General features: G+C 55.9%; 1 protein-coding gene across 36 annotated transcripts in view; it reads left to right on the top strand.

Moving 5' to 3' along the window:
• Positions 1–26,096, top strand: part of PXN (paxillin) — a 57,666-nt gene extending 31,570 nt beyond the window's left edge. For 7 of the 36 annotated variants that reach the window (XM_028829978.2, XM_077955403.1, XM_077955404.1 and 4 more), the window contains 10 exons: positions 12,522–12,748; positions 13,066–13,181; positions 13,589–13,725; positions 13,845–14,046; positions 14,838–14,973; positions 21,259–21,429; positions 21,583–21,756; positions 22,337–22,418; positions 22,563–22,711; positions 23,974–26,096. In XM_028829978.2, coding sequence (XP_028685811.1) covers positions 12,522–12,748; positions 13,066–13,181; positions 13,589–13,725; positions 13,845–14,046; positions 14,838–14,973; positions 21,259–21,429; positions 21,583–21,756; positions 22,337–22,418; positions 22,563–22,711; positions 23,974–24,240 — 1,661 coding nt within the window. In that variant the 3' untranslated portion in view covers positions 24,241–26,096. Of the gene's footprint in view, positions 1–9,792; positions 10,553–10,919; positions 10,994–12,145; positions 12,266–12,473; positions 12,775–12,927; positions 13,218–13,552; positions 13,726–13,844; positions 14,047–14,837; positions 16,121–16,504; positions 17,393–19,426; positions 20,267–20,443; positions 20,601–20,872; positions 20,975–21,258; positions 21,430–21,582; positions 21,757–22,336; positions 22,419–22,562; positions 22,712–23,973 lie in introns of those variants that run through there. The other 29 variants (XM_028829969.2, XM_077955387.1, XM_077955382.1 and 26 more) reach the window with 22 other exon arrangements.

Here is a 26,096-nt window from a genome sequence, read left to right as displayed (position 1 = left end):
GCTGGGCGTGGTGGCAGGCATCTGTAATCCCAGCTACTCGGAAGGCTGAGGCAGGGAATAGCTTGAACCCAGGAGGCGGAGGTTGTAGTGAGCTGAGATGGCACCACTGCACGCCAGCCTGGGTGACAGAGTGAGACTCCATCTCAAAAAAAAAAAGGCCGGGCGCGGTGGCTCAAGCCTGTAATCCCAGCACTTTGGGAGGCCGAGACGGGCGGATCACGAGGTCAGGAGATCGAGACCATCCTGGCTAACACGGTGAAACCCCGTCTCTACTAAAAATACAAAAAACTAGCCGGGCGAGGTGGCAGGCGCCTGTAGTCCCAGCTACTCAGGAGGCTGAGGCAGGAGAATGGCGTAAACCTGGGAGGCGGAGCTTGCAGTGAGCTGAGATCCGGCCACTGCGCTCCAGCCTGGGCGACAGAGCGAGACTCCGTCTCAAAAAAAAAAAAAAAAAAAGATCAGCTGGACATGGTGGCACACACCTATAGTTCCAGCTAGTCAGGAGACTGAGGTGGGAGGATCACTTGAGCCCAGGAGGTGGAGACCAGTGAGTTGAGACCGTGCCACTGTATTTCAGCCTTCAGCCTGGGTAACAGCGAGAATCTGTCTCAAAAAAAAAAAAAAAAAATCAGTTGCAGATGTCCATACCTTAGGATGATTAGCCAGGGACTGGTGGCACACCTCATGGCTGATTGATGGCACATCAGGGTCGAGAACCAGTGGCTAAGGACAGCTCTATGCTCAGACTTGTGTTTCCCCAGCGTGCTGTGCCCTCTGCAGCCCTCTTGCGCCCAGACACAGAGTAGGTAAAAACAGCAGTACAGAGGGCAAGACATGGAACTGCCTACATTTTTGCTCAGTGGGAAAAGTGCTTGGATGAGACAGGTGGCTGTCCATTGAAGGGGACAGCTAGGCTGACTGTGGGTTGGAAAATCTAGGCTGGCTGTCTTGCTGACTGTCCCCCGTTGGCCGGTTTGGTGCTTACAGTGGAGTCCCTTGTCTGCCTGTGTGTCTCCTAATGATTCTGATGTCATCTGTGTGAGGTCAGAGATTGGTTCCTGGGGCAGGCCCATCTTGCATCCTGGGGTTCAGATGGGCCCACCAGCAGCGTAGCACAGGGGGAAAGCACTTGAGCGCGTCGGCCTTGCACATCAACAAGTTAGGCCAGAACATGGAGTGCACCAGCCTTCTCAGAATTCTTGAGCTCTCTGTACCACCGCTAGGGGCTCCTCTGTAGCTCAAGACCCCTCCTGAGGCAGAGGGTGAGGAGGAGGCAGAAAGAAAAGAGAACCGGAGACCTGGAGTGGGCAGCGGCAGAGCAGAACCCAGCAGCCTGCATTTTTGGATTCCTCTGGGGGCTCTGGGGATGTGTGTTGTGGGAGTGGAGAGTGGTGACGAGCAGAGGAGGGACAGCTGCTGAAAGCGATCATTCCTCTCCTTGTGGGGCGTCCTGGGAAGAACATGGGTGATCTCTGCAGTCAGGCAGCGCTGTCCTTGTGGGGCCTTATGGGGCGGCTCTGGGTGTCCGCATTCTAATCCCTGGCAACAAATGGGCCTGCAAGGCTGGGCTCCTGGTGGATGCTCAGGAAGGGTTGTTCCACTCTTCACCCCCTCCTGAGCTGCTTTCTGGCCTCACAGCCCCGTCTTTGGATCCCTGTTTGGCACTCTGCTGGGGTCAGAGCTTCCGTGGCAGGAGCAGAGGCTGCTCTCTCCTGGGTTCCTCTGGGAGCTACCGTGGAGCTTGGGCAGTTCCTTCTATTGCCGCGATTCTGGGTTCAAAGCCACAGGCTTCTTAGACAGCTGTGACTTCCCGGCAGGCAGTAGGGATGGGGTGGGGGTGGAGGCGCTGGGGCCCTGCAGCTTCCCTCGCTTGCCTCGGTCCTTGCTAGGCAGTGAGTCGGAGGCGCCTGGGCTCAGCTGACGTTCTCCAAGGAGGACTTGGAATGAACCCGAGACACAGAGGGTGAGGTCAGTGGTTTGCTCAGCAAGAAGGCTGAGTTAGTGACAACCTGTCACAGCTCCCAGGATCCCTGGCTGCAGTCCTTGGCTCCGACTCCTCCCCCTGCTGGCCTTACGGGAGATGAAAATCAGTGATGTGAATCTACTGACTGAGTGTCTCCTGTGTGTCAGAGTGGGAGGCTTACGTTTATTTTATCCCAGTCACCAGGATGGCTTTCACATTATTTTTCATCCATTACTCACTATGTGTGCTGTGAGGTGCCTGAGTAAACTAAAGCCCAGAATGATTTAGTCACTGGTCACCCAGGCTAGTGAGTGGCAGATTTGAACCCATCCTCCTCACTGTTAGAAGGCCCATTCCTTCCACTCTACCACACTGCCATGCAGGCGGGATGCCAGGAGGGTGTCCAAAGAACTGTGTGACTGTCCCAGCTCCCAGCGATGCCAGACCAGCCAAATCTGTGATATGGGCAGGATGGTTTTATGTGTGGACAGTGGGGGCTTTGTGGTGCTGCTTAAAATTGTTTGCTAAAAGTCCCCAAGAGCGTGAGCATGTGCAAAACGTCCTCTTATCTGGTTTTTTTTTGTTTTTTTTTTTTTGGAGACAGAGTCTTGCTCTGTCGCCGCCCAGGCTGGAGTGCAGTGGCGCAATCTCTGTCCACTGCAACCTCTGCCTCCTGGGTTTAAGCCGTTCTCCTGCCTCAGCCTCCCAAGAGTCTGGGATTACAGGCATGCACCACCATGTCAGCTAAGTTTTGTATTTTTAGTAGAGATGAGGTTTCACCACCTTGGCCTGGCCAACATGGTTTCGAAGTTCTGGCCTCAAGCAATCTCCTTGCCTCCCAAAGTGCTGGGATTACAAGCATAAACCACCATGCAGGCCTTGAAGCCTCTCTTTTTACCTTACAATTTCACTTGTATTTTGCATTTGACTCGGTAATGTAGCTTTGTTTGTTTTAAGACAATGATTTATATTTCTTGCCCCTGAGTACATTTGATCCTTTAAGTGTTCTGGGTTTATCCTGAGGTGGCTTCCTGTGTCTCCTGGGGGTATGGATGTCCTTGTGTGAGAGTCTCAAACCAGGTGAAAGATGATAGAGGTAGTGGTGGGGCACATTCAGTATTGTGAAGAAAGGCACACAGGGAGCCCAATTTGGCTAGAGACGTAGGCTGCAGTGAGGGGGACCAAGGAAGCAGTGAAGGTTAGTTTGGGGCCATATTCTGAGAGCGTCAAGAACAGAATGGCATCCCCAGGGTTTCTGGCCTTGTTTTATAGGCAGAGAGGGCAACAGTGGGTGAGTATTATAACTCCGCCCCGTGGTCTGCACACATTCATTCAAGCCCCTCTAAGAGACCTGTGAGGGCTGGGCACAGTGGCTCATGCTTGTAATCCCAGCACTTTGGAATGCCGAGGCAGGTGGATCACTTGAAGTCAGGAGTTTGAGACAAGCCTGGCCAACAATGTGAAACCTCAACTCTACTAAGAAAATACAAAAATTAGCCAGGTGTGGTGTGTACCTGTAGTCCCAGCTACTTGGGAGACTGAGGCGGGAGGATTGTTTGAACCCAGCAGGTGGAGGCTACAGTGAGCCAAGATCATGCCACTGCACTCCAGCCTGGTCGATAGAGCAAGACTCCATTTCAAAAAAAAAAAGGAGGCCTTTGAGGGTATGCATGCTGTGGGGATTCAGGAGTGGGAAGATGTTCCTGCCCACAGAGGGCCTGCAGTCTAGTGGGAGAGGCCAGAGTGAAGTGTGAGGCATGCCCCAAAAAGGCTGGGTGCCAAGAAGTTTGGGCCGATGGTGTCTGCAGGAAGGGTTAGATTGGGAGAACCCAGGGCAGGGGGCTGCAGTCAAGTTCAGGAAGGCACTGAGCATGGATTCGGATGGTAGTCCAAGTGGCTGGCTGTGTGTGATGAAAGGAAAGGAAGGCAAGTGATGACAGGGAGAGGCCCCGCGAGGGAAGAATTGATGTGACTTGGTGACCAGCTTAATGTGGGAGCTATTAAAGGGACTTAGAAAAGAGAACTGGGGAAATCAGGCAAGTGAGAGCTGACTTCAGGGAAATGACCTTGCTGCCTAAAAAAAGGGGAAGGTGCTGGCTGGTTAGTGAGAACCCGACTAACGGAGTGGGTAACATGCTATGAAATCCACAAACATCGCAAAAAACTGCAGCTCATCTCAGGAACAGGCAAACTTTTGAACTTTTTGTTCGGGTCTCTGTGGGATGATGACTCACTTTGAGCCCCTCCTAACCTCTGTTGGTGATTAGCAGGGGTGAGAGGCCCAAGGAGCCGCCCTGCTCTGCAACAGATCAACTTGCCTGGAAGAGCCCAGATTGCAGGAATGGGTTGGAGTAGATTTGGAACAGCTAAGAACCTTTCCAGCCCATGAGTCTCCTGGGTTTGAGGCTGTCTTTTTGTATGCGAATCTGGGTTCTACCCATTGAAGGAGCTGTGAGTTGGGCCTGGAATGGGGCCCTAGACTTGACCTTAAAAGGTCTAGCATCTCTGGGTGACCTAAAGAGGTGGATGACATCTGACCAATGAAATGTGTCCACAATGTTCTGGGACCTCTGGAGGAGGGAGGGGCCCACTGATTCTGGACAGGAGAGATGAGTGTCTTACAATATGAAAGAGGCTCTGGGGCCGGGCATGGTAGCTCATGTCTGTAATCTCAGCACTTTGGGAAGGCCCAGGCAGGAAGATGGCTTGAGGCCAGGAGTTCAAGACCAGCCTGGGCAACATAGCAAGACCCTGTCTCTACAAAAAAATTTTTAAAAGCTTTTAGTCCTAGCTACTTGGGAGGCTGAGGCAGGAAGATCCCTCGAGCCTGAGAATTCTAGGCTGCAATGAGCTATGATCAGGCCTCCAGCCTGAGTGACAGAACAAGACTTGTCTCAAAAAAAGAAAAAAAGAAGAGAAAGACTCTGGTATTCGGCCAGCCTGGCCTGAACTCCTGTGCCTGTAGCCCAGGGCAGATGCATACAGATGCTCAGAGTCAACCTGGGCGGCCTCAGCCTCGTCTCACCTGCTGTTGCTTAAGCTCCTGGAACCCAATTTGATGGGGAAGTGGCGGCAGCCAGGAGCCTGACGGGTGGGCCCTGTGTGGGTGCCTGGTGCAGATGGGCCTGGCACAGTTGGGCTTCTGCCTGGAGCTCAGGGTGACTGCTGGAGTTGCCTTGCAGCCTTTATTCTCTCGGGTCTCCGGTTACCTGTGCCCTGTGACCTTGGGCACAAGCCAGGCAGCCAATAAAGCCAGCCTGCCTGCACACTCATATTGTGTCAGCCTCTGCAAGGAAGAGCTCGTCAGCACACAGGAAGCCACCCTCCTAAGCTAGGCCTGTAGGAAGCCACTTTATCCAAATGACCACCCCTCCTCCCCTGGCGGCTGACTGGAAGACTCCCGGGCCTTCTCCACAGGCTTCCTGTGTGTCACCCCCCAGCCCACACTTCCTTCAGGGCTGTGAGGGTAAAATGCAGTTCCTGTTGAGTGAGGTATGAGTCAGCGGAGGGAGGAGAATTGGTGGCTGAGTCTTTGTAACCTCCAGGCATGGCTATTAAATATTTACATGACACTATGGTATTGATCGTTTCTCATCCATCCTCTTAGGAGAGCAGTTCCTGTCTGGGATTCAAATAATAGCAGAATCTTGGATTTAGACTAACTCGGAAGAGCTCAAAGGTGCTATATAAATATCACCCATAATCCTATTATCTCCTCCTCAGAGCGTGCTACTAGGAATGGGGACAAATTGGGTTCTGCCCATTTTCTTGATAGAGAAGACATCCAGAGAGGTTAGAGGATCCGCTGAGGGGCCCCCACTGATCCACTGGGGCCGGGATCAGGGCATCCCAGCCCCCCTCCTCTGCACTGGGCCCGGGATCAGGGCATCCCAGCTCCCCTCCTCTGCACTGGCTGTTTGCTCTGCTCACTGCTGCCTCCCCATCCTCCTCCTCTTCACAGCCCCTCTGTCATTCAGCCATTCATTCTAGCTGCTCGGGATATGGCGTCGAACAAGACTGACAAGGCCGCAGCTCTCTGGAGCTTAATTCTTGGAGAGGAGACAGTTGACAAGAACCCAAATTGGCAGGGAAGACCCCCTCAAGGAGACTGAGTTCCTAGTCAGCGTCCAGGCCCTAGGTCCCTGGGCTGGGGGTGGGTGGGGCAGAGTGGATCTGGCCTAATTGTGGATTGGCCCTGACTGAGGACGGACGGTTATCAGGATAAATATACCCAGCTCACCATTCCTGGGGACTTACTCACCAAGTGAAAGCACCCCACTGCGGATTAGATTACCTCTGCTCTAACTGCTCATGTGCTCCGGGCTGGGGAAGGGGAGGGGAACTTGGAGCCGGGGGAGTGGGGAGACCCGCCTTCCCGTTCTGTTTTCCTTCCTAATCTGGAAGAGTCTCACCAAAGGGGCTGAGATGAGACCATCCCTGAGCTGGTCCTGCTGTTTACATAGCTCCTTCCTTAGGAAGGGCCAAGCCCGGCTCACTGCTCATATCCCTGAGCGTGGGCAACTGTAAGGAGGCCGCAGCTTCTCTGACACTCAGAGCTACCAAGGCTGCCCAGGTGGTCATCAGGGAGTTGGGACCCTCCCTTGTCCAGAGTTCTGGACCCAACAGGATAGACAAGCCATGAGACTGGGCTTCCCCAGACCCCCTAGGACAGGGACTTTTCTCTCTGGGAGTCTGGGTTTCCTATCAGATGGCAGGGAGGGACAGCTGGCCCAGGGCTGCGGGGAAGGCCCCTGTGCTATGGCAGCTGGTTGCTGCTGGTGCTGGAGCTTTCAGGGTGGTGTTTGCTGCTCCTTCCTTCGGCTTGTCAGCTCCTAAGGAAGCTGCACTGGCTTTTCCCTCCCTGGAGCAATGAAAGCTGAGTGAAATTGGCCTGCAGAAGAAGGTGGGTGAGGTGGCTGAAAAATACCTTGTTCTTACTGTGGGCCTCTCCTGGGCCAGGCCTCGAGAATACAAGGCGTGCTAAGGTGGGGCCGTGGCCTTAAGAATACAAGGTGGGTTCTGCCTGGGACTGCTGGTGGAGGAGTCCAGAATGGCAAAGGTGGGCAGGGACCACGGGGCCCTGGCGCTGGGGTTGGTGTGGCAGGGCAGCCTGTAAACTCCAAGAAGGGATGGAAAAGCTGGCTCCATGCCCCACATGCTTCCTGCTGATCTGGGACTAGAGGGCAGCACCCTTTGCACTCAGGGATTGTATGGGACGCGGAGGTGATTTCTTTCCCCTCCTAGGGCTTAACACCTCTCTGGGAAGAAGCTTGTATCTACTTAGCAACTCCCATTTCCTGTGTGCTCTATTCCAGGCACTGTGCTAAGTCAGCACTTTATATCTGTTTTTCTCATGTAGTCCCAATCCTGTGAGTAAAATGGTGAAATTCCTATTGGGCAGACAAGGAAACTGAGGCACAAAAGCAGTTAAGCAGCCTCTCCGAGCAATTCAGCCATTGAGCAGAGTCCAGATGACTCAGGATTCACCATACACGTTGTAACACTGAAAATCCTCAGAGCCTGGGAGGAGAGAATGGAATGGCTCTGGGTCCTCCCTCCCCCTCAGAGAGATGGACCTTTATCTCCTCTCTCTTGGCGCCTGTCCAGCTCCAGGCCTCTGGTCTCGATAGGTCTTTATCACACACTAAGAAGTGGCAGGGGCTTGGGTAGGAGGAAGAAGCCTGGCTTGTTTCTATGCTTCAGTTGGGGGTGGGGACGGAAGGGTTTCATTGATCCTCTTTAATCTGGTATTGAGTGCCATGTGTCAGAAGCCACGGTCTGGGGGACATCCCCATTGTAAGTACAAAGGGACCCAGGTTTCCTTCCACCCTGAGCCCCTGGGTGGGTACAGGAATGTGAGGGGCGCAGCTGCAGCACTGGCTCTGGAATGCAGGCGAACCGGTCCCCTCCTCCTCGGAGCAGTGGGCTGAAGGTGTCTGCACCTTAACCCTCCAGCGGCTCCCACTGGAGGATTATGCGGCTCCAGCCAGCGGCTCCCACCGTAAGGATTATGCTCAGTCGGGTGCTGAGGCCCGGGGAAGGGCCTCTTCCTCTCAGCCTGGCCGTGGTGCGCTGTTTCTGCCCAGCCACCTGCCCCAGGGCGGCCTCCCGGCCCAAAGCTGCAGCTGCTCCATGCTCTGACCAGGTGCATCCATGGGGTACAGATGGGGGCCATACAGTGCTGCATTTGCACAGGGCCCTGGAAGTGAGGGCGTGCACCCCTCTGGTTCTCCAGAGCCCTGCATGTCACCCTTGGGTTGCGCCTTCAAGTGATAGCGTGTACCCAGGCCACCTGCGTTCCTCCTAGTAGCTTGCTGTGTTCCTCCAACTCAGCCTTGTTCTCTCAGGATTGAAACTTCCCCACTGCACCCATGGCCAGGGGCTCCCCGGTCTTCCCCTGCTAGAAAATTCTAAGATTGCACGAGGTTACCTTTGGTTACTCCCAGTGGCAGGAAGCCGACGGGCCAATGGTGCCCTCTGGTGGGCAGCAGCAGACAGTCTGCACCCCTTCCTTGCCAGGGCGGAGCCAGGACATAGCTCCATGGCCTTTGCCCATGGCTCGCTGGGGACTTTGCACCTAGCCCGCCCCCAGCCTCGAGACAGCCTGGCCTACTCCTCATGTTGCATACTTTCGCTGGCCCAGAGAGACAGAAAACCTGCAGAATTCAGGGTGCGTTTCCTCCAGAAAGTGGTTGGGAAGCCCCAGAAAGAGCTTCCTCCTTCAGGGTGACTTGGGTCTGGAGGGCCCCAAGCCTGGACCTGGAAACTTAGTAGAGTAATGCCAAGGAAGTTTGAGGCCTTCCTTAGCTTGGATGAGGGAACCTGTCCTCCCAGCATGTGGGAAGGGAGGGTGTATTCCTGGTCTCGAATGGTTTCAGTGGGTACCATTTTCTCTGAAGAGTGGATAGCCTGACACCTTCCTTGGGGTATGAGTAGAAGGAATATTTAGAGCGGAAGGAAAGGCTGGAGCTGGACACTGGGGGACCCCGCTGCGATAGGGCTCTGCCTTCAAGTGGACTCCTGCACAGTGTCTGCCGGCTCTTTGCTCAAGCCAGAGGGGACATTTGCTGACCTTGCAAGGGGACTTTGACCCTTAACCATTTTGCAGCCTTGGGGAAGTCTCAGGTATTTGTACCCATTGGAAACCAAAGTAAAGCTAGGAGTCTGCTGTTGGCTTGCCTCCTATATTTCTGGTCCTTTCTTGAGGAGTTTGTTGGGGGGTTTGGAGGCACTAACCCCTACCCCTCTCACCTAGTTCTTGCCTGTCCAAATCTCTAGGTGAGGATGAAGAGTTGAGAGAGAGGAGGAAGCCATACCAGAGACCCTGTGGCTGGTGGATGGACTTGCTGGGGTTTTTCTCTGCCCCTCAAATGGACAAATCTTTGGAGGAAACTGAATAATGATGTGCTTTCTCCCTGACATCTACACTCTATGGTTTGCTTGTTTTTTTTAAGACAGATTCTCTCTCTGTCACCCCGGCTAGAGTGCGGTGGTGCAATTGTAGCTCACTGTAGCCTTGACCTCCTGGGCTCAAGCAGTCCTCCTGCCTCAGCCTCTTGAGTAACTGGGACTACAGGCTCCTATCACCACATCCAGCTAATTTTTAAATTTTTTGTAGAGATGGGGTCTCACTATGTTGCCCAGGCTGATCTCCAACTCCTGTTCTCAAGTGATCCTCTCACCTCAGCCTCCTGAGTAGCTGGGACTATAGGCATGCGCCACCACAGCCAGCTAATTTTTACATTGTTTGTAGAGACAGGCTGTCACTGTATTGCCCAGGCTGGGACATGCTGCACTTTGAATATTGCTTTATTACTTTCCTTTTCAAGGTTGCCCTCTTTGCCATGTTTTGCTCGTATTCTACCCAGAAAAGACTTAGGAGACAGGAGAAGGCAGTACTTTGCATCCTACCTACACTTCTTTCCCTGGAGGAAGGCCTTATTCTGGATTTTACAGAGCAAATCAGATCTGATGTTTGTAGCTTCCATTGTGCTATGGAGCTTCCTCCTGCAGAGTGACTTGGGTCTGGAAAGCCTGATATTTGCAGCTGATGTTTGCAGCTTCCAGTGTACCTGCTGGCCCTTATAAACCTCACACCAGTGCTTGGAGGTCAGAGTTATTCAAGAGCTTACTGAGAAAACAGGCCCTGAGAAGCTAAGCGATTTGCCATGTGGCATGGATAGTAGAGAGGGGAGCTGGCGCTTGAACTCAGGTGTGGCTCGACCTCAGAATGAGTGATCTTTTGTCTCTGTGCCCCAGGACTGCATCCTCTCACCAATACTCCACCAACCTAGGGATCTGTGCGCCCAAGAGCCTGTTGACATCATAAACCAGAATCCAATCCATAAACCAAAAGCCCAGGCTTAGAATCACATTGTGGTGGAGCGGGCGTTTGGTGGAGTCCCTGATTCAAAATGTTTGACAAGGAAGCCTGACCATTTGTCTTCTGTTGGGTGTTTGGAGTCCAAGAGACCTGAGTTCAGAGTCCAGCATTCTCACTTCAGCCAGCCGTGGCAGTGTGGGATGTGACTCTGCCTCTGAACCGCAGTTATGCCATCTGTGCTAGTGGCGTTGTGAGGAGGATGGCAGGTAACAAAGGTGAAGTTCCTGGCCCCAGTGGGCCTTCAAAGATGGCAGCTGCTCCTGCCCCTACCGGGGTTGCACTCATTGCCTGCTCTGGGGAGTCCTGTGGGGTTTCTTAGCTGGCCCTGCCTGTGGTAGAGAAAGAGGGACCCGCCCATTGCTGATTGGGCCCAGAGGAAATGAGGACACTGCGTACAGCCAAGACAGCAGGTGTGGCGCTGGAGAGGCTGTGGGGATTGGCTGGACACTGGTTCCTTTTCTGCTGTTACCTAGATACCTGCCAACTCCTTCTAGTTCCGGTTTGCTAGAGACAGGAAGCCAGGCCTCCTCCATGGGACCTGGAGGGGCGGGGCGGGCTGTAGGACCTGACCTTCCTTGGAGGTCAGGAGACAAGACCCGGGGTCTTAGGCCTTGGAACAGACATCCCCTCTGTTCTACACACCAGGGGTAGGTGTGGCCAGCCTTGAGGGTAGGAGATCAGGACAGGCAGCTGGGAGAAGGTGTGGCCCCATAAACCAAGGCCCTGGGTGAGGGCCTTGCTTCTCTCTTCCCTCCTCTGAACACAGGTTGGGGGACTGGGAGCAAGACCACAAGGAAGGATCACACTGGCAGGCCTCACAGCTTGGGCTTCCAGCGTTCAGGAAGTTGAACCCTTTAAGTGTGGCGTCATCTGGCAGTCATAGTGGCCTCTTACAGGCCAGGTTTTTGGGGTTTGGGGCTTCTGAGGAGTCAGACAATTGTGCCACTCGCTGGCTTTGTTATTCGGAGCAAACACGTCTGACCTCTGCCTCTCCAAGCCAGCTTTATTCATCCCTGTGGGGAGAATCAGAATTCCAACTACAGGGGGTATTAGGGGGATTAACGGAGACCTTGTACATGCCACTAGAATGCCTAGCAGTGTGCCTGGTACTAATAAGTGGCAATAAACGCAGCCATTGCTTTTTAGATGTTTATTATCCTGAGGGCTAGGGATCAAGCTGTCAGCTCCCTGGACCCAGCAGGTTACCAGGGAGCTGAGAGTGAGCAAGTTGTGAACGGGGCAGGAATGAGGGTGTGGCATCCAGGGCCAGGCTGTCTGAGCTGTGGTGCTGTTGAGGGTCCCAGGAGGGGATGGAGGAGGTGGGGGTCAGCAGGTCCTACCCCTGCCCCTCTATCTATATCCTTCTTTTCTGGAGACTGGGGAGACCTAGTGCCCCCTGTTGGCTGCCAGGTGCCAGGGTAATGGAAGCTTACACTGGAGGGCTGATTTGGCTCCTTTGCTGCTGTTAAAAGCAGAACAGTGGGGGCCTGGAGCCTCTGGGGTCGGGCTGCTTGCCAGACTTCTGCAGAAACAGCCAACGGAGCAGTCTTGCCCCCTGCTCACTGAGCGGGTGGGGACCGCTGCACCAGCCTCACTCCAGCCCCCACCTCCCCGCACACCTTACCCCATAAGCCTGGAGCCTCAGGAGGAACCTGGAGCCTGGGCTTCTGCTTCCACCTGGTCAGGAGGGCAGGGACTATTCTGTGTGCCCCTTCCAGTCGGGGGCTGAGAAAGCCTACGCTCGTAGAAATCAAGTGAGGGCCTGGCACTGCCAGGGCCCCTCCCTGTGACGTGGGGCCCCTCCCGCCCATTCTCTCCGCGTTGCCCTGCAGATTCAGAGTTCTAGGCAGGCACTTCTCACTCGCGGCTGCGCGGCCCTGTCAGGAGGGAACGCAGCACCAGGTGCCTGACTCCCAGAGGTAGGAGGTCCCACGGGGCAGCCCCAGAGCCCGCCTATAGAGTACCTTCAGTCCTGGGTGGCCAGGAGAAGTCAGCTTTGGGAGCCGGCTCTTGGTTAGGCTGGTCCGCTTCCTGTCCCGAGGCTGGTCATTTCTCCCATGGGTGGGGCAGGTGCTAGAAGGCATTAACTCTTGAGGTGCAGGCAGGGAGGGCCCTGCCATGGGAGAGTCCCCAGGATCCCGGTTCTCACCTGCTCCCCGTGCCTTCTCTTTGCAGACGCCCTGCTGGCGGACTTGGAGTCCACCACCTCCCACATCTCCAAACGGCCTGTGTTCTTGTCGGAGGAGACCCCCTACTCATACCCAACTGGAAACCACACATACCAGGAGATCGCCGTGCCACCCCCCGTCCCCCCACCCCCGTCCAGCGAGGCCCTCAATGGCACAATCCTTGACCCTTTAGACCAGTGGCAGCCCAGTGGCTCCCGATTCATCCACCAGCAGGTGAGGCGGGGACAGGGACTGGGAAGGTGGAGGAGGCTGGGGGACAGAGGGAACTTACCTGGCAGGGGCTTAGGGAACCAGGGGATGGAATGGAATTGGGGCAGTCGACCTTTCTCAACCAGACACTGCTCTTTCTACTCACCATGTGAGTGGGGCAGTGACCAAGTGGTTAATCACAGGTCTCCTGGCCTGACTGTGGAAATTCCCTGGTGAGGCTGGCTGTGGGCAGGGGCCTCCTGGGGGTGACTCGAGCTGCTCCTGGCCCCTGTTCCTTTTTCTCCCCTTGGGGTAGCCTCTGAGTGTTCTCCTTCTCACAGCCTCAGTCCTCATCACCTGTGTACGGCTCCAGTGCCAAAACTTCCAGTGCCTCCAACCCTCAGGACAGCGTTGGCTCTCCGTGCTCCCGAGTGGGTGAGGAGGAGCACGTCTACAGGTACTGCCCCAGTCTGCCCAGGGCACCTTTCCTCCTGCTTAGAAATCTCAGGAACCTGGCCAGGGTGGGAGGCAGCGGAGGCCCAGGAGCAGGCGTGGCGACTGGGCCGTGTGGGGTTCTTCTGGTTTAAGCTGCAGAAGGCCTCTCGATGGGCCCATCTGCCTCATCAGTGCCATCTCCATGCTGTAGACATTCTGGGCTGTCACAGCATCTCTGTGTAGCTGAGGAACTGAAGCAAGACTTCCTTCCTCCCCTCTTCTTACTAGTCCCTTCCCTACCCTCTGTCCTCTTGTGGGGGAAGACTTCACATCTCCTCTGCCTTGTTCTCCTTGGGAATTTGGGAACTGCCAAGCCAGTACAAAGCCAGAGAGCATCTCTCACTGTCTTCTTTCCTTTGCCTCTCAAAGCTTCCCCAACAAGCAGAAATCAGCTGAGCCTTCACCCACCGTAATGAGCACGTCCCTGGGCAGCAACCTTTCTGAACTCGACCGCCTGCTGCTGGAACTGAATGCTGTGCAGCATAACCCACCAGGCTTCCCTGCAGGTAGGACCGGGTCCCTGGGGCAGGGTCTACCAGGGCCCAGGGCCCAGGGCCCACCTGCTGACCTCTACATCCCAGGAGGGCTCAAGGGCTGAGCAGCCTTTTTCTCTCCTCTCTGCAAGATGAGGCCAACTCAAGCCCCCCGCTTCCTGGGGCCCTGAGCCCCCACTATGGTGTCCCAGAGACTAACAGCCCCCTGGGAGGCAAAGCTGGGCCCCTGACGAAAGAGAAGCCTAAGCGGAATGGGGGCCGGGGCCTGGAGGACGTGCGGCCCAGCGTGGAGAGTCTCTTGGATGAACTGGAGAGCTCCGTGCCCAGCCCCGTGTGAGTACCCACTGGGCTCTCCCCAGGTGGGGAAGGGCTGGCTCAGCCTGCCCTGGGTCCAGCGTCTGTCCCCTTAGCCCTGGTATCACCCATTCCCTCCAGTGTCTGCCGTTTGCCAGGCACTGGGGGGATAGTGAAGAGTCTCATGGACACCATCCCTGCCTTCAGTCAGTCACTACCAGTCAGAAAGGACAGATATTGTGCACGCCGAGGGTGCCTGGAGCTTAGCAGCTCTTAGCATAGGCTTTGGGGCCACACAGTAGGGTTTCACTTCTTGGCTCTGACAATTACTGTCAGCTCTCAAGCCTTAGTTTTCCCATCTGTAAAATGGGACAAGGGCTTATGGGATCACTGGAATAAGACCACCTACCTCAGTAAGGGTGAGAACCAGTAATCCATGTAAAGCGCTTAGAATGGTTTCTGGTGTGCAGTGCGTGGCACACATGGTGAGTGCCCAACACGCGAGTTCGTACCAGCGCTGTTGTGTTACTGCAGTAGCCTCACCTCCACGTCCGGTGTTGTGGAGGAAACATAGGGCGCTTGGGCTTGTTTCACAGGCCACCTTTCACTTGGGCTAGGGGCTAGAGGAGTCTTCCTGGCACTTCCTGGTGCCATTGAGCTGCCCTTTCTTCTGACCCAATGATGGGTCCCCAGGAGAGACTGGGAGCTGGTGGGCCTCCCTGGGCGTGGGGATGGTGAGACCCCAGTGTCCGAGCTGAGGGATCAATTTGATCCCTGGGAAGTGTGGGGCTGACTTTGGGCTCCCCACTGATGCCACGCCCACCCTGCAGCCCTGCCATCACTGTGAACCAGGGCGAGATGAGCAGCCCGCAGCGCGTCACCTCCACCCAGCAGCAGACGCGCATCTCAGCCTCCTCTGCCACCAGGGAGCTGGACGAGCTGATGGCTTCGCTGTCGGATTTCAAGGTGCCCTGTGAACCCTCCATCTTCCCTGCCCTGCTGCCCCTCCCTCATCCTTCTCCTCCCTTACCTCAGTGTGGGTAGCTAGACCTTGGTACCTCAGTGTTTGGGTGCCTTGCCCCTGAGCCAGGGACCCTGTCATGCCCTGGCCTTGCTGTGATGCCAAGAGATAGGGGAGGGAGGGCCGGGTGAGCCTGCCTGAGGATTGCAGTAGCCAGTGAAGGCAGACAAGCTGGAGAAGTGCTCAGCTGGGACATTCCTTCCTCCCCGGGTGCTCCCAGCCACTCAGGTCAAGGGGATCAGGAGGCTGGGACGCTGGGACAAAGAACCTTGTGTTGATGGCTGCTCTTGGTAGGGGAGGGCATTCTGTGCTGGGCCATGTGGGACTTGGGAGCCTGTGCCTGGGAGGTCATTTGCCCTGGAGCCCCATCTCCCACGCTAGCTGTCCTCAACACATCCTCTTTCTTTCTGCCTCTGCTCCTGAATCCACAAGCCTCCCTCGCTACCCTTCTCCCATCCTTCCCTCTCGCCCTCCAGGGCCTCTGAGTTCCCACGAGCATGTCTGTGGGAAACCGTGGGGCCAGCCTTGCACGAGGTACCTGCCCTTCCCCTCCCTTGCTGGGTCTCCCCAGTCCTGCCAGGCCTGGGATGTTTAATTTAGAGGATACAGTGTTTCCATGGGGATTGATATTGACAGAACTCACCAGCAGTTGCTGACTTCACACTTCCACGTGGGTCAGCTGGAGACCTTTGGGGCATGACCTAGGGAATATGAGAAGGGAGTGAGCGGTCCCTGCACCCTTGGTCTTGATGGTGCCTCCTAGCCTCCCTCCAGTTGAGGTTTCATGGTGGGAGATGGGAGTGTGGCTGGGGTGGAGGGTTGAGCCTGGCCCTGTGACCCTTGCATGCTGTAGTTTTAGCTCCAGGCCAGTGGTTCTGAGCCGCCATAGTCAGAAGCAAGTAAGTTGGATTCAGGGCCTGGCCTGCGGGAGCTGTGTCCCAGTGCTTGTAAGACTGCCGTTTTCTTAGACAGCCTGTGTCCTGATGCCAGAAGCAGCAGTGGTTTTAGTCAGATCCCTGGAGCAAGGACTTGGAAGACGTAGAGGACTCGGGGTGGAGGAAAGCTGGGATTGTCCGGAGGGACATGGCTGAGGTGGGCCAGTGTCCGAGGCGGGCTTAGCAGCCCCCCGGGGCTGGCTCTCCCTCCATTTGTGCCTGGGGCTGTCTTCCCTAGCCACCTGGCTCCCCATTTGTCCACCTCACCATGGTCTTTTCTTTCTCATACCCTCCCGGGGTGGCTCCACAGACATGACTCGGTGGCTGCTTTCTCTTGCTTGGGTTTGATAAGGGCTAAGCATGTGAAACCCAGGGAAGCCTTTTTGGGATCTGGGTCTCCTTCAAGGGTCAGTCCTGTGCGTCAGCTTTGCAGCCACCTTGGTTAGCCCTAATGCCGAGCCCACCGCCTGCAGGACGCAGCCATCCTCACTCCCCTCATCTCTCTCTCTTCTCCCCTCTGCCTTTCTCTCTCCTCCTCCAGACCAGCTCCTCCACTGTGGCTCTGAGTGCCCCGGGGCTGCTGCCCGGCTCTGCTCCATCCTCATACTGCTCCCTTCCTCCTTCTCCTCCTCCCATACCATCTGTATTCCTGCCACCCACCACTAAACCCTCCCCTCGAGGCCAGGGCCACACTCCGGAGTTCCCTTGTACTGAGCAGAGTGGACGAGACCTTCTACCTCCTGTGGCCCCTAGCTGGCTTGATTTGGCTGGTCTTGGGGTGATGCCTGATATCCTCAACTCAAGGTCTCCCTCTGTGGAGGGTTCTTTGTGGGCAGTGGGCACAGAGAGCCAGGGTCGAGATTGGAGGCACCTGCCGACCCTCACACATGAGCTCTCTGGGGCTCCCCGCGGCCACACTGTACCCTATGCTGGGAGCATAGGTCCCCAAGAGCCTGGGGAGCCCCAGGGGCCACCAGCCAGCCCTTCGTGCCCAGAGGAGGCCTTGGCTGCCACAAGGGAGCAGCCATGGGCTTCAGAGGTATTCAGGCCTGAGAGAATGCCCCCTTCTGGAGCTGCTCGAAGCTTCCAAGAAGTAATAGAGCCAGCTATAGTGGCAGTGGACCGGCAGGCTGTCTTCCCAGATACCTGGACTCTCACGGAGGAACGTGGCCTACAGCAGGAGAGGCCAAGGCCAGAGCCAGGGAGGCTGGGAAGCAGCTCCCCTGCCTCAGTTACCATGGAGCAGCTAGGTGCAAAGATGACTGAGAGGGGAAGTGTGGCCAGGCCAACCCAGGGACCTGAAACCCCAGGGAGCCCAGAGGGCACCACCGAAGCTGCCACCCAGGCCGGGAAGGAACAGCCAGAGCTTCCATGTGCCATGGCCACGAGCACACCCAGCACCACGGAGAGGATTTCCACCTCTGGCCAGGCAGGCGCCAGCTCGCATGGCTGCTGGGCATGGCCCTTGGCGGGTCTGAGTGCGGGCTGCTCCTCGCTAACTGCATGCAGCCCCTCCCGCTCTGCGCGTGTCTGCTTGGGCAGAAAATTTGAGACACTGTGGCCGGACCTGACAGTCAGCACTTGGCAGTGGGCTCTATGGACCCGGCATTTCTCATAGCGTCAACACACCTCTTGCTTTGTTAAGGCTTTTTCCTTTCGGATGAGCTAGCCTTGACCTTCTGATGTGGTGAAATGGTTAGAAGCATGGACTTTGGAACCAGATAGACCTAGATCCAAACCACATCTCTAACACTTGCTACCTCTGTGACCTTGGGCAACCCCCTCCCTCAGCCTCAGTTTTCTCATCTATAAAGTGGGGAGAATAATAGGCCATGTCCGTTAAGATTGTCCAGAGACCTAAATGAGATAATTCCTGGAAAGTATTTAGAACACAGCATGTGGTCCCTCAATAGGCCATGGCTGACAGTAGTTTTATTACTTGCTTTTTACTTAATTAAAACTATGCCGGGCCGGGCGTGGTGGCTCACGCCTGTAATCCCAGCACTTTGGGAAGCCGAGGCAGGTGGATCACCTGAGGTCGGGAGTTCGAGACCAGCCTGACCAACATGGAAAAACCCCGTCTCTACTAAAAATACAAAAAAATTAGCTGGGCGTGGTGGTGCACGCCTGTAATCCCAGCTACTCGGGAGGCTGAGGCAGGAGAATCGCTTAAACCTGGATGACGGAGGTTGCGGTGAGCCAAGATTGCGCCATTGCACTCCAGCCTGGGCAACAAGAGCAAAACTCGGTCTTGCCGGGCGTGGTGGCTCACGCCTGTAATCCCAGCACTTTGGGAGGCCGAGACGGGTGGATCACGAGGTCAGGAGATCGAGACCATCCTGGCTAACACGGTGAAACCCCATCTCTACTAAAAAATACAAAAAACTAGCCGGGCGAGGTGGCAGGCGCCTGTAGTCCCAGCTACTCTGGAGGCTGAGGCAGGAGAATGGCGTGAACCCGGGAGGCGGAGCTTGCAGAAAGCCAAGATCCAGCCACTGCACTCCAGCCTGGGCGACAGAGCGAGACTCCGTCTCAAAAAAAAAAAAAAAAAAAAAAAAAACCAAAAATAAAATAACCCAAATCCCCCAAGTTTTATGCCTCTTTGGAAAACAAAACGAAACAATCAAAACCCCTCAAAACACTACCAACAAGTATAATAGCATAATATGTGTAATATTAGCATAATAATATAAATAAGAAAAAAAACTAGTTAAAAAAGTTCCTGGCCAGCTGAGCACGGCGGCTCATGCCTGTAATCCCAGCACTTTGGGAGGCCAAGGCAGGCGGATCACGAGGTTAGGAGTTTGAGACCATCCTAACCAACATGGTGAAACCCCGTCTCTACTAAAAAAAGAAAAACAAAAAAAAAAGAAAATATTAGCCGGGCGTGGTGGTACGCGCCTTTAATCCCAGCTACTCAGGAGGCTAAGGCAGGAGAATCTCTTGAACCCAGGAGGCGGAGGTTGCAGTGAGCCCAGATCGTGCCACTGCACTCCACCCTGGGCAACACAGTGAGACTCCGTACCACCCAAAAAAAGTTCTTGGAAGGAAAGACTTTTTCTATTATAAATTAAAAAGAAAGAAAGAAAGAAAAAGCCGTATGCCTTGTCAAGGGCATGCACTTACATCCTCTGGAATAATTCTTGCGCAAACCCTGTGTGGTAAGCTAAGAAAATCCTGTGGTTCCATTTTAAGGAAGGGGAAGCTGAGGCCCACGGCACTTAAGTGTCTTGCCTAAGGTCAGTGGCCAACTTGGAGGTGAATGCTGGATCAGAGGTCTCGCTGGCAGCCTGTGCTCCTGGAGCCAGTCCAATCTGCTCCCTCCCCGTGCCTCCACCCACCTCTGCTTGGCTCTTTGGTGGTTTTCTTTTGTGCTGCCTCTCCTGAGGCATCTGAGTGTGGCCTGAGCAGCGTGTGCAAGCTCGGAGTAGGACGGTGACAGCCTCCTCTCCCCTCCCCCTAGATCCGATCTGTGATCAGGAGGAGCCGGGAGACGGGCCACGCACACCCCATGTCCCGGGAGCCCTCCCCTCGCCGCCGGCTGGACCCTGCCACCCTGAGCAGGACCCCATCCCAGGAGCAGCTCATCGCGGAGCTGCAGGGGCGGCTAGGCATCCAGCCTGAGGCAGAGGAGCTGGCGGAGGCAGCGGGGCCCTCTGCCCAGGACTGGCTGACCGAGGGCATCGTCATCACCGTGCAGCCACGTGGGAAGCGGGCCGGGGGGCAGCTTGTAGAGAAGGTGGCGAGAAGATGCCCAGGGCTGGGGCTGGGCCAGAGCCAAGTACCTGGGGTCCAGGTTCTTCTGGCCCCAGTGCTGGCTGGAGGGGAGATCTGGGGAGGGTGGGAGTTTCTTGCCTCCTGTGACCTTGGAAGACTGGCCCTACTCTTGGTGCAGAGTGGGAAGGCCCAGGGGAAGCCTGGGGAGGTGCCCCCACCCCTGTGGGCTGAGCTGGCGATTTCTTCCTCATCGCTGTCCCTCCTTTCTTTTCCCCAGGTTGTCTTCCCTCCTGGCTCTCCCATTCCCCTGAGAAGAACCATCTCTGTCCTGGCTTCTCCTTCTGTCCCTTTGCTCCAGCATCGCACAGACGCCGCGGCCAGCAGCTCTTCTCCCCTGCCCAGCCTGCCCACCTCCTCCCCTCTGGGGCCCTCAGCTTACACCTGTGGTTCTTCTGGGGTCCAGAGTCCAGGGGAAGAGCCCCATGATGAGGGGGTGCAGGGCCCCACCCTTTCCACTCCTGCACCCCACACCATGAGGTCCGTGGGCTGCCAGACCGATGAGGACCCGCTCTTCCCCCCGATGCAGGCAGGCCTTAAAGGAGCCCCTCCCTTTCTGTCCCCTGTCCTAATGCCTGAGCCGTCCCCCACTCTGCACACACACACATACACACTCAGATACCCTCCATCCCTCCATCCACTAGCCCCAGCACAGTAACCACAGTCCTGCCTTAAACCTTGACCCTGGTATTCCCCTACTTGGAAGGTCTGCCGCCCTCTTGCTTTCCTGTGGGTTCGCCTGTGTCCACTCCTTCCTCGACTGGTCCTCGGTACTGCCCTGGGCTCACATCGAGGAAGGAAGCCACTCCAGAAGGAGACCAGAAGCCTGTCTCCTCCCTTCCAGCCCCCAGGCCCAGTGCCCGGTGAGGCCTCCTCACTGAGTCTGGCCACCTCCCCTTGCCATGTCCTCTGCCTTTGGTTGACTCCCCTCCCTGTCCTCCTTCTTTTCTCCCTGGGCCTCTCTCTCAGGGCTCTTTTTCTCCAGATTTTTTTCCCCAATTTTGGTCCTGCCGGTGGGGGAGAAACCCTCAGATCTCATCCTAGATTCCCTTTTAGTCCAGTGACAAGGTCCCGTATTCGTTCTTCTTTAATTTTTAAAAAAGATTTCTTATCCTCATCTCTTCCCCTATCTAAGATCCAGGGCCTGGAGCAAAGAGCGGATGGGGAGCGGTGCTGGGCGGCTGGCTGGCCTCGGGACAGCGGGCGAAGCAGCCCCGGAGGGCAGGACGAGGGAGGGGTCAGTGCCAAGGCTGGGCTGGGTGTCCTGCGTGTCGTGCTCTCCCTGGGCTTGGCCGTGCCTGCTGGGTGCCCGGAGCCTTTCTGACCCCAGTGGGCCCCTCCGACCATGAGTCCTGCTGATGTCACTCCCACTTTAGGGCTCCTGGCCCCTGGAGGAGGTTGTACTTCTTGTCTCCATCAGCTCATCTGTTCAGGAGGGAGAAAAGTACCCCCATCCCTTTGCTGCCAGACACCGTACCCTGAGCCTCAGGAGTCCTGACCAGCCCCTCCGTGTCTCCACAGTTCATGGCCCAGGGGAAGACAGGGAGCAGCTCCCCCCCTGGGGGGCCCCCGAAGCCCGGGAGCCAGCTAGACAGCATGCTGGGGAGCCTGCAGTCCGACCTCAACAAGCTGGGGGTCGCCACGGTCGCCAAAGGAGTCTGCGGGGCCTGCAAGAAGCCCATCGCCGGGCAGGTGATGAGGGGGAGTGGGCAGGGGTGTGTCCAGTGGACTCCTGCAGGGGTGGGGGTGCTCTGGGGCTGGCCTCGGCCCTGTGGGCTCCTCTGCAGGGGTGGGGGTGCTCTGGGGCTGGCCTCGGCCCTGGACCACATTCCATCTCCTCCTCAGGTTGTGACCGCCATGGGGAAGACGTGGCACCCCGAGCACTTCGTCTGCACCCACTGCCAGGAGGAGATCGGATCCCGGAACTTCTTCGAGCGGGATGGACAGCCCTACTGTGAAAAGGACTACCACAACCTCTTCTCCCCGCGCTGCTACTACTGCAACGGCCCCATCCTGGATGTGAGTTCCTTATCCACTGATTCCAGCTTCACTGCAGCCCTCTGAGGGTTCAGGGGGTGCCGTGGGAGACTCACAGGGCTAGGGAACAGTGCGGCTGGACTCACACCCACACCTGAACCATAGCCTGTCCCGATGTGCATCAGGCAGCCCCACCTCCCTTCACCTCCCATCTCGCTTCCCTTCTCTGGAGACCCCCAGAAGATCCCAGGACTCAGGAGGCCTGAGGACATAAATGGAGTGGGACGACAGCGGCCTCACTCCCCCGCTCCGGGAACTCAGGAAATGCCTGGTCTCTCTGAGCCTGTGTCTTCACGTATAAAATGGGAGTCACAGTAGAACTTGTGCCCTCTGCTTGGGGTGAGGATTAGAGAGGGTGTGTGTGTGGCTTGTCCCATCCTCAGTAACTCTGAATTCTTAGAGGCGTTCACAGCACAGTTAGGAGAGAGCCCCATGTTGGGAGTGTTTCGCTCTGTCTGTGGCTATGAGCTACGGGTGGAAGGCGGCCTTGCTGGGCATCTCAGTTGTGAGATCTGCCCAGTGGGGTGGAGCTCAGTCTTGATCCCACACTTGGCTTTCACAGAAAGTGGTGACAGCCCTTGACCGGACGTGGCACCCTGAACACTTCTTCTGTGCCCAGTGTGGAGCCTTCTTCGGTCCTGAAGGTACGGGCTGGACCAGCGGACTGACTCGCCGCCTCTCAGGAGGGCCGGGAGGTGGGGGTGGGAGACGCTGCTGAGGTTGCAGTCAGAGTGGCTCCACTTCTGGAAGCCAGAATGAACTGTGCCTCCAAAACCCCCGCTCCCCAGGGTTCCACGAGAAGGACGGCAAGGCCTACTGCCGCAAGGACTACTTCGACATGTTCGCACCAAAGTGTGGCGGCTGCGCCCGGGCCATCCTGGAGAACTATATCTCGGCCCTCAACACGCTGTGGCATCCTGAGTGCTTTGTGTGCCGGGTAAGGAGCCCCTGAACGCATCTGGAGGGGCTAGGAGCAGGCAGTGGGGAGAGAGGGGTCTTGCTCATCGTGCTCTCTGCATCCAGCTCGGAGGCCTCCCTTCGGGTTATTAAGGGGGGAGCAGGCAGGGGTCTCCTTCCTCCAGTCCAGGGCCAGGGTTTGTACTGAGGCTGGGACAAACCAGGAGCAAGGTAGACATGTCCCCCAGTCCAGCCCTGTGCAGCAGCCCTGGGCCATTCCTATTTGGGAGGTGAGTATGTGAGAATTAAATGAGATGATGCAAGTATTTAGCAGACTCGACAAAAGTGGGCCGTGGTTTCCAAAACCACTGCATTCTGGGGGCCCCACAGAGGTTATTAGGGATTCAACAAGGGCTCTGTGACCAAATGAGTTTGGGAAACACTGTTCCCTGCAGGACTTCTCAGAGCCTTTTCTTTTCTTTTCTTTTTTTTTTTTTTTTTTTTGTAGACGGAGTCTCACTCTGTTGCCCAGACTGGAGTGCAGTGGCACGATCTTGGCTCACTGCAACCTCCGCCTTCTGGGTTCCAGTGATTCTCCCACCTCAGGCTCCCAAGTAGCTGGGATTACAGGCATGCACCACCATGCCTGGCTAATTTTTTGTATTTTTAGTAGAGATGGGGTTTCACCATGTTGGCCAGACTGGTCTTGAACTCCTGACCTCAGGTGATCCGCCCCCCCAACTTGGCCTCCCAAAGTGCTGGGATTACAGGTGTGAGCCACCACGCCCAGCCCCTCTCAGAGCCTTTTCTACCTATATGTGATGTGAACCTCCAATGAGAATCTAGGATGCAGAGTTTAACCACACACCAGTGTCACACCTGTGTTTCTGGGAACACTGTTGCAGCCACCTGGCTAAGTGCTGAGGAGTCAGACCTGTGTGTGAATCTAGGCTGTGAACTCAGTAGCTGCATGACCCTGGGCAAGTCACTTCACCTGTGTGCTTCAGTGGCTTCCCTTGTTGGAAGAATTAAAGAATCCCAGCACTGCGGGAGGCGAGGTGGGAGGATTACTGGAGGCCGTGTTTGACCAGCATGGGCAATATAGTGAGACGCCCATTTCTACAAAAAAATTTTTTTTAATAAAAATAAAAAATAAGTGTTTAGGACAGCATGGCACATAGTAAGTGCCTAGCAAGTAGGAGTCACTCCGAGTGTGCCGACCATGCCCATCTGGGCCCCATCGTACTGGGTGCTGCTCTAGCCCGAGGGACAGCCCCCTGAGCCCCTCTCTCCACCTGGCAGGAATGCTTCACGCCATTCGTCAACGGCAGCTTCTTCGAGCACGACGGGCAGCCCTACTGTGAGGTGCACTACCACGAGCGGCGCGGCTCGCTGTGCTCCGGCTGCCAGAAGCCCATCACTGGCCGCTGCATCACTGCCATGGCCAAGAAGTTCCACCCCGAGCACTTCGTCTGTGCCTTCTGCCTCAAGCAGCTCAACAAGGGCACCTTCAAGGAGCAGAACGACAAGCCTTACTGTCAGAACTGCTTCCTCAAGCTCTTCTGCTAGGCGCCCTGCCCCTGTCTCTGCCCCCCTTCCCCAGCCAGCATCGCCAACTGCTACTGTGACCCAGAGACTTCACCCGGGGGTGAAGGGGTAAACCCACTGAAACTGGAACCCTCGTTCTCGGCTGGTGCAGGAGGGACAGGGCTGTGAGGGGTCCCCCTGCTTGTCTTCACCCCGCCGGAGCCTCTGGGCCCCCTCCTCCCTCCTGCAGCTCTCCCCAGGCTGCCCACTCCATCCTTTCCAGGGGTAGAGGCTGGGGGCCCCACCCCAGCCCACGTACGTCCCCATGAACTGGCCTGGCCAGCACCCCACACTGGAGCCATCTCTTCCTCATATTTCCACAGTGCAGCCGGAGGGCAGGGAAGGGCAGGCAGGGTCTGTTGGGGTCTCTTTTTACCCTTATTTCCCCCCTGACCTAATTGCCTTCGTTCTGTGATTACTGGGGGACACCCGGCTCCCTCCAGACAATGCCAGCATAAATCCATCCATCCAAAGGCAGAGAACCCAAGGGGCCATGGAAGGTTCTCTGTGCTCCTCCTGCCCTTCCAGTGCCCTAGGCCTGGTAACTGCCCCTGCCTTTACCCGCCCTCCCCTTTTATACCTGCTCTGGTTCTACTGAGAAAAGCCTCTCCAGCAATAATGTTTTCTAGTCACTTCCTCCGTCTCCGGGACGGCGTGCCTGGACACTGTACTGACTTTGATAGATTTCTACACTGAGGTTTGAATTCATATCGCCTGAGTTGCTTTTACTTCTCTATACAAAATGATTTTGAAGAGATTTTAAAGATGTTCCCTTTTGTATTCTCTTCTTTGTCCACCGCCACTGGGCCTGTCGCTGATGGTGGCCCTGGTGTGGAGTTTGCTTTGTACTGAGGGTCGGGGTGGGGAAGCAATTTGTATTTTATTTTTTCTTAGCACAAGCAGGTGAACTGGGAGCAGCTCTGTGACTCCCCCTCTTTCACTTCATAGCTCACCAGGACTGTTTTATAAACTGCTGTATTTGGAAACCCCTTCTTTACTTCCCAGGCCAGCAAGCTCTTCACTGAAACTGGTTGAAGGGTGTCGTACCCTTTTGGGCCTAGAATTCTGAACCTCATCTGTTCTGTTTCTGCGAGAGGAGAAGGGGAAAGTATGTTTTGGGGGGCTGCTTCCTGTCTGAGTAAGCCCTCAGGAGCCTCTGCTCCCCTGTGAACCCACTGAACCTTCTGAGCCCCCAGCGCTTCTGTGGGGCTCTCTCTTCTGCCTTCTCAGGAAAGCTGGTGTCTGATTTTGGCCATCAGGACTCTGACGTCTCTTTGGTCTTGTTGATTTCCTCTGGGCATATCCCTTTGTCTGCTCCTCCCCTTTCACAGGTGGGATCGGCACTCGGGGGGTCTGGAAAGAAGGTCATAAGGGAGCATGATAGGATTTGGGGCAGAGGGACAGGCTCCTCTGGGGAAAGCCCCAGAGCTCTTTACCGAGGATGAAAGAGGAGCCAGGCCTTGGGCTCCTGATCAAGAGAAAGGGGCCCCACTGGGATCTAATGGTGAGAGTCCAAACCACTCCACTGGCCTCCTGGCAGAAGCCGAGTGTGCTGGGGTCTCCGAAGAGGGTCCCTCCTTTGTTTGTGGGGGAAGGTCAGCCTGGCCCCTCCAAAGGTCTGATGTCTCCACTTCCACCCACAGGCCTTACCGCTCTGTTTACAGTGACTCCCCCAGACTCTCCCCAAGAGGGACTGGGGTTTCTGGGGTCTACTCTCTGAGTCAATGGTTATTTGAAAATTTGATTTTGATTTTATTTTTTCTCTGTAAACTTCTAACCTGGCTTTTCCCATTTCAATTCCTGTGATTTATGCCAATAAAGTTTGCCCATGATTTTCA

The sequence above is a fragment of the Macaca mulatta genome, chromosome 11 (assembly GCF_049350105.2).
Source record: "Macaca mulatta isolate MMU2019108-1 chromosome 11, T2T-MMU8v2.0, whole genome shotgun sequence".
NCBI lineage: Eukaryota > Metazoa > Chordata > Mammalia > Primates > Cercopithecidae > Macaca > Macaca mulatta.
This window is presented reverse-complemented; position numbering and strand designations above follow the sequence as displayed.